We start from the raw sequence: 7,773 nt of genomic DNA, 5'->3' as shown, positions 1-7,773 counted from the left end.
GTCATCCATAGAATGAGCGACGTATTCGAGAAATGGGTATTATATCTTAATAATGGGCGCTCAATCTAGTAAACGGGCGACCAAGAGAATGTTGTGGGCGTCGTTCACCTTCTACATCGTCCCTCGTGAGCCATTTGCAAATATACATATCTCTTTTAACCCTGTGCAAATATATCAATCCAAATTGTTTTTCCTTTTTTATTCAATAATTTATATTTTTTTTAAAAGAATAGATGTGTGCATATTTCTAATTTTTGCAATGTTAAATATTTTATCAAATAAAATAAATGAGTAGTATTAATAAAAAAATGTATTTACCTTATCAACAAAATAAGAAGTCTATTTAAGAAAAAAATATAAATATATCCACTAATTTAAAATAAATCTTAAAATGCATGTTTAAGATTTATTTTCTTCTAAGCTTATATTTATACACATATATACACTTTTTTCATTTTAAATATAAGACCTGTTGAAGTGTGAAGATAAAGTGAGTCTATGAGGTGGTGGCCTAGTGGGTGAAGTGTAGCATAAAATGTCTATGGTGTGTAGTTCAAGTAGCATCACTCAATCGCTAATTTTGAACTCAACTTCACCTCTAACTTCTTTGTCACCAAAAAGAATCATCACAATCTATGTTCCAAATTCAGTTAACAAGGTTGCTGGAGTTGGAACAAGAACAGCAAGAAAATGGAATATGGCAGTTAATAAATCAGTTACAACTACCACACGCTTTGATGATAACAACGTTGTAGATTCAGCTTCAACAGTGGTGAGAAATTTCTATGAAGGAATCAATAGACATGATGTGGATTCTGTTCAGTTTCTTATATCTGAAAATTGTGTGTACGAGGATCTTGTCTTTCCTAGGCCCTTTGTCGGTCGTAAGGTGATTTATGGGAATTTTGTTTTTGGTTAAATAATTGATTATGCAGATTGGTTTCTGAATTTTTGTTGGTACTATTTTGCAGGAAATTATAGAGTTCTTCAAGAAGTTTACTGAATCTACAAGCTTAGATCTGCAGTTTATTATTGATGATTTGTCTATGGAGGATGCATCATCTGTTGGAGTGATTTGGCATTTAGGTGTGTTTCATATTCAAATTGAAGTTTTCTTTATATCTATACATTTGATTTATCTATTACTCATAGAGTTTAACTAGAATGGAATTTCGATGTAAATTAGTTTTAGGTAAATATCTATTGAGAAAGTCGTGTAAATAGATCTCATACGATAAAAGGTTGTGTTTTAAATTGAAGTCATTACGGTCGTTGTGATGCGTATTACGGCCATTACGACGTGAATTTTAATGTGAAAAAACACGTGATTTCAATGTGATTTTTAATGTGGAAAAATACGTGATTTCAAATCACGTCACAATTGCCCGTCTGAGGTTGCAGAGACTACCGCATCAGCAATATTGCGGCTGCAAATGTTGTTGCAGACCACAATTTAAAACCATTGCAGGGTTATTTGAGAAGGTGTTATGTTTTATTAACATTTGTTATTGCCTGCAGAATGGAAAGGAAAGCCTTTTCCTTTTAGCAAAGGATGCAGTTTTTATCGTTTGGAGGTGATTAATGGCAAGAGGCAAATAACGTAAGTAATGATACTTTGTTTTTTTTGTGAGCATTAACATGATGGTGCTTGGTAAACTCTTTGATCATAGTATAAACAACTTCCATGATTTTCGTATGGAATTTTTGTTTAGATGATGATTATTTATTTTCTTGCGTAATACGCTATTTAGGTCGGATTCGTGAATGAATTGGTGGCGGTTTCTGGTTTGATCGGTATCAGTGTTCCGTGAAAGGAATCATGATTCGATGTGTTTATATGCTATTCGTAATCGAAATTTATTATAGTTTAATTTCTTGATGAACCTTATATTTTCGGATAAACAGATATGGACGAGACAGTGTTGAACCTGCAATCAAGCCGGGCGATGCAACTTTGGTATGTGAATTTTTCTTTATCTGCAATGCTTCTGAATGTAAAACAATGAATATATCAGACTAATCCTCTTGAAAAACTTTACATGCAGACGCTGATAAAGAGTGTGACATGGCTTCTTCAACGATTTCCTCAATTGGCAGATCGATTCTAGTGAAAGCTCTACATTATTGTGGAATCTGATTATAAGATTTTCTCAAGTAGAAAATGTGAAAGTGTTGTTGTATATACATAAATAAAAGCAAATGACTTAAAGATATACTTGCATGTTAAGATTGATATTATATGAATGAAAATATATTGTATTTTGTATTAAGTATTCAAAATATGACAAAGAGTATTATTATAAATAATAAAATAAAATAACATATGGAACTGTGTGAAATTTCGAAAGAATTAAAAATATTAATATCAAATAATATCAGGAATATCACATTAGGAAAATGAGAATAAAAATAGTATAAAAATAAAATAAAAAAATAAGAGATTTACAAATCAGTACACCACAGCACCTGTCCCAGCAAAATGGAAGAAATGCAGCAACTTTACAAAGATATCACTGAGGAATTACTGGTCGACCTACGTGTGTTCGCGCGCGTGAAAATTTATGCAGATATGTTGCAGCTATAAAGAGTCGTCTCGAACGTTCCAAGGCCGAGTTTTATTTTGAGGGAGCATAGTTGTCGAGTCTTGATTCCTACTTCCATAGCTACTTTGAGAATCATTAAAGAAACTGGAACTATCTTGGCTTCCGAAAGCCATCCTCCTAAACATTTTGATCTGTGCAGATTGTTGTGCGGAATCAAACACTGAACTCTGCCCCGGTTTCATTCCGTTATTCAGATCCGAAAACTCAGCCATGGAATCAAAAGCTCTCATAACCTGGAAAACGATGATGAACAAGCCAAAGCATGCACAACAAAGTTAGCATCTTCTAAATCAATTCAACAAAGTATATGACAATGGCGTGTTCTAAAATTACCTGACTCATCCGTGGCCTCTTAACTGAGGAGTGACGCACACAGGCTGCAGCAGCCTCAATCATTCTAAACATTTCGTTTCTGTTGTAGTTCTTTTCAAGTCTTGGATCCACCAAAGTTTCAAAGTCCTCGGTATCAAGTGCTTCAATCAATAGAGGCCGAGCCTGGAATTCAAATTGCGAACACCATTAATATAATTGGATCATCAATTTGATCTACAAGGTTTCCTTTGATCCTGCACAATGGAATCACACAACCAGGAACAACTATGCAGTTTTACTCGTGGATTTCTTCAATTTGCGAGGGAAAACGGTGTTCTAGCATTATTGCTTGCAGTGATTAACCTCAACCGTATCAAATCAAGTAATAAAGATAAGATACTATCTAAATCTGGAACCTATTCTTATTAACTTGTATGTCTTGTAAATATCTATAATATTAATAAGCAAAGAAATGTTACTGGAAATGCGTGACTCACCCATTCAACCAGGCTCTCATCACCGATTGGCTGAGACGCATCTACAGGCTTCCGACCTGTAATTAGCTCCAAAAGCACAACACCAAAGGAATATACATCGGACTTATCAGTCAATTTTCCACTCGTCGCATATTCTGGTGCCATATACCTGCCAATTCAGAACAAATTATTCGATTATATATGCTCAGAATGATAACAGTGCATACTTTAGTATTATCAATATTCAAATGATTCAATATCAGCAACAAGCAGCAGTCGGGAGAAAATAGAGAATGAAGCCTGTTTGGTTTGACTTTTTTGAGTTTATCTACTGGAATAAGCACTTCAGAGACTTTCTGGAAGATTTTATGAAAACAACTTATGAACAGCTTATTTTCATATTGTAAACAGAAAAATATGACTCGAGCGATACTACAAACAGAGGTTTAACCTACCCAAATGTTCCCATTACACGTGTAGTTACATGTGTGTTCGAATCCAATGCTAATTTCGCAAGCCCGAAATCTGAAACCTGTTGGCCAAATAATATCAATAAAACAGATTGTCCCAATTAGAAATGCGAAACATCAATTTGGAGATGCTCATTGCTCAGCATAAGCTGTCATTTAAGAATGAACCGATTTACAAAGCGTGCAATACTTAAAAAAAATTATGAAGTATTCTGAATCAGAGGGTGTAGATTATAAAAGAAGCTTACTAGAGCTTCAAAGTTGTGATCGAGAAGGATGTTTGATGACTTTATATCTCGATGAATAATGCGTGGATGGCCTGAAAAAAATCAAATAGAAATAGGATGAAAACAATATGCTATAAAAACCAAAGAGGACAAACTTAGAAACACAAACAATTCTAAATTTGCAATTGACAATAACGGAACCACCTCTGATGCATTTTGATTGTGTTTGAAAAATATCGGAAGAATTACATGGGCATAATTTAAAGAAAAATGTGCATTTCGAAAGAAAGTATCTAAGCTAAAAGGAACATGTAGTACCAGTCTTCTTGGGATAACTACAAATCTGAAAGAAAAAAAAAAGAAACTTACAGTCTTCATGTAGGTAAGCTATTCCACGAGCTGCGCCAGCAGCAACCTTAACTCTGATAGACCAATTCAAAATGGGTGCTTTTTCATCTGTAGAATATTAAATTACTGGTCATGTTTTAGATCGAAATTTAGATGGACACAGTTCATACATGTTCAACTTCCTTTTTCTGCCGCTAGCTTGATGAGTGTGACACAGCATAGATATGATCAAGATTTCAGAATACACATTTAATTTTGTTTTAAACTTCTAAGCAATTTTTAATGATAGCAATGAAAATAAGGGACAATGGTGCTTTGGTCACACACACACTTCAGTGTCCCTTGATGTCTCCATGTTGGTGTATGTGCTTCATAGGTCTCGAAGGTGAAGATCTGTGATGAAAGTCTTATCAATTGAAATCACTTAATCATAGATATGTATCTTACCATGTAGATGATAATGAAGAGTATCGTTGGGAACATAGTCGTAGACGAGCAATCTTTGATGCTCAGATATACAGTAACCAACCAAAGAAACCAGATGACGATGATGTACTCGACTAATAGTCTCAACTTCTGCTCTGAACTCACGTTCCCCTTGTCCACCACCAATTTTAAGCTGTTTTACAGCTACTTCTCTTCCATCTAGCAAACCTTTGTAGACACAACCAAATCCACCTTCTCCCAACAAATTCTGCTCTGAAAACCCATTTGTAGCTTGGATTAGTTCTTCATATGTTAACCATGATCTTGAATTATTTACTCCACTGGGCTCCGGTGGTGAATACACAAATTCACTACCATTGCCACTCCCATTCAAATTGGCTGGAGGGTATGGCTTCAAGAACAAGGTACCTGTAGGAGAATATGAATGTTTAAAAACAAATATTGTAGCAGCCATTTACAGTAACTATTAACATGTGGCGGTTATATAGTGCCTTGCAATTCAAACATAACGCAGCTAAATTCCTAAATTTGTAGAAGAAGTAAAGTCTTACTAGAATTATTCAACTTAATCATTTTAATCAACTAAAATTTCTCAACCCAAAGACGCCACAAATGAGTGAAAGCGTTGCTCTTTTTGGCAGGGCTAAAAGGAAAGCATGGAGGTTTGAACCAGTTAAAAACTGTAAACTACCGAAAGCTGTCACTAATAACCCGATTCTAATGTCTGGGAAAAAATATTCGGAATAGATATATGCAAAATCAAATGAATGAACCCCTTGAGTCAATATTGAATATTTAAGAACCAGAATCTGGGGACTTTTCTATTTATTATTGCTGTATATCCAGGAACCAAAATCCAGAATCCGGTGTAACCAAGATTATCTAGTTTAAGTTTATGCAGTGCTGGAAAAATCTTCAGTATCATCTCAAAAGCAAATAATCAATGTAAATAACAAACAACATGAAAAATTAAGAAGAGAGTACATTGCTAATAATTTTCGGTGCAAAGTGTAATACCTGAATTGTGAGATGAGGTAAATGGAGAAGGCGCAGCATAATCAGATCTGGATCCTTTTTCCTTTTTCTTTTTCTGTACAAAGCACACGGCGATACCAAGAAGGCTGAGGACAATTAAACTAACTACAACGCCAATAGTAACAGCAGCTCCGGTATTTAACCCTCCTGAATGTGAAGGTGTGTTGTTTGTGGCTATATTATTAGAACCATCAACACTTGGTCTCAATGGCAATGGCACAATTGGACTGCCACCGGGTACTGTTTCGTTAGTAGGAGGACGAGGCAAAGGGGCTGGAGTAAGAGTTGATGGCAATGGGGATGGAGGTGAAACAGTTGAAGGGGAAGGAGGTGAAACAGTTGAAGGGGAAGGTGGTGATTGAGAAACAGATGGAGGGGGTGCATCATGTGTAGGAGGTGATTGAGAAACTGATGGAGGGGAAGCGTCACGTGAAGGAGGTGGAGTACTTTTTGGTGGCTTTGCGTGTGGTGTAGGAGGAGGATTGGCTGGAGGAGGAGGAGGTGGAGACGGCGAAATTGCTTGAGAAGGCGGTGGCTTTGATGATTTAGGAGGAGGGGAACCAGCTGCTGGAGGTGGTGGAGACAAATTTGGAGGAGAAGGTGAAGTTTCATCTGGAGGAGGGGCAGTGGTAGCTGGTGGAGGAGGGGCAGTGGTAGCTGGTGCAGGAGGCGGTGATGTTACAACTGGTGCAGGAGGTGGTGATGTTACAACTGGTGGAGGTGGTGATGCACGTGGTGACAGTGGTGGAGAGCTTGGCGGCGATGGTGGTGGAGAGCTCGGCGGCGGTGTAGTTGATGGTGGAGGAGAAACGGGTGGCGAAGGAGGAGGAGAAACAGGTGGCGAAGGAGGAGGGGTGACAGGCACAGTCTGTGGAGGAGAAGGAGGAAGAGCTGAAGGGTCTGAAGGAGGAGGAGAATTCGATGTTTGATTCGACTGAGAGGAACCAGGTAACGGTGATGGAGGTGGTGACAAAACAACAGCACTAGATGATGGAGGCAAAGCAACCGGGGCAGCATTTGGAGAAAGAGTAATTGAAGCCATCACTCACTACATTCCAAAACCCTTCAACAACACTCAAAACTCCAGATCAAACATCAGATTTCAGATCAACTCTTCCACAAGTAAATACTGAACCCTAAAACAACAATCCAGTTCCCAAATTTCAACACCCACAAACTAATTTCAATAAAGCTAATATTTTTATAGTCTACAAAACCTAACAATACTGAAATTTCAAAATTCCAACAAAGAAACCCACGAATCAATGAGAAATCACAAACTCAGCAATATTTCTGACCTAAACCAAAACATTAAGAACAAAATGCAGCATACCCAGATCTCAAAAAATAAATATTTTGTATAATATATGAAAAGGGAGTGGAAAGAAAGTGAGAGAAGAAAAAGGTAGTACTATAATTGAGCAGAAAATAGCAATAGTGGAACATACATAGAGCACGAAGAGAGAACGTGGAGACGACTTTGAGAAGGAAGATCAGCTACACTGTCTGTCACACAACCCGGTCGTCATTCACATTCACATACAGTGGAAAAAAGGCTGTGAACCAATTGAAAATTGAAACAGTCAATCATTAACTATTGACATTGTCATTTTATTACTATTACTATAGAACAAAAAAAACAAGAGTTTGTTTATATAAATATTTTTGGATGTCCAAATTTTTTTGTACTTAAAGACTCTAACATTCTAGATTTATTGCTCAAAGTATTTTATTTATACGCGTATTTTCCATGTGCAAGTTCTAATGAACATATTTACTTTGTCTTATTTTGTTTTGATATTAGTTATTTATAGAATTCTATTTGTGCAAGTTTATGTTGATTTAGAAAAAAGAT

At 36.4% G+C, this 7,773-nt stretch overlaps 2 protein-coding genes across 3 annotated transcripts; one reads left to right on the top strand and one right to left on the bottom strand.

Moving 5' to 3' along the window:
* The first annotated feature begins 459 nt into the window (after window positions 1-459).
* Window positions 460-2,270, top strand: LOC127128386 (uncharacterized). The gene is made up of 5 exons (XM_051057641.1): window positions 460-889; window positions 972-1,086; window positions 1,519-1,600; window positions 1,906-1,957; window positions 2,046-2,270. The coding sequence occupies exons 1-5, from the start codon at window positions 536-538 to the stop codon at window positions 2,106-2,108; spliced, it is 666 nt and encodes a 221-aa protein (XP_050913598.1). The 5' UTR covers window positions 460-535; the 3' UTR covers window positions 2,109-2,270.
* A 60-nt stretch (window positions 2,271-2,330) lies between these two features.
* LOC127128385 (proline-rich receptor-like protein kinase PERK8) lies at window positions 2,331-7,529 on the bottom strand. Of its 2 annotated transcripts, XM_051057640.1 has the most exons (9): window positions 7,367-7,529; window positions 5,901-7,054; window positions 4,884-5,291; window positions 4,458-4,544; window positions 4,110-4,180; window positions 3,847-3,923; window positions 3,413-3,560; window positions 2,937-3,098; window positions 2,331-2,836 (listed from the first exon to the last, which is right to left on the bottom strand). In XM_051057640.1, the coding sequence occupies exons 2-9, from the start codon at window positions 6,958-6,960 to the stop codon at window positions 2,579-2,581; spliced, it is 2,271 nt and encodes a 756-aa protein (XP_050913597.1). In that variant the 5' UTR covers window positions 6,961-7,054; window positions 7,367-7,529; the 3' UTR covers window positions 2,331-2,578. The 2 variants fall into 2 exon arrangements, with proteins under 2 accessions (XP_050913597.1, XP_050913596.1); XM_051057639.1 differs by having other exon boundaries at window positions 5,901-7,528.
* Window positions 7,530-7,773: the final 244 nt, after the last annotated feature.

Source organism: Lathyrus oleraceus, chromosome 3 (assembly GCF_024323335.1).
Source record: "Lathyrus oleraceus cultivar Zhongwan6 chromosome 3, CAAS_Psat_ZW6_1.0, whole genome shotgun sequence".
NCBI lineage: Eukaryota > Viridiplantae > Streptophyta > Magnoliopsida > Fabales > Fabaceae > Lathyrus > Lathyrus oleraceus.
Note: the sequence above shows the minus strand (reverse complement) of the source record. Positions and strands in the feature narration are given on the sequence as shown.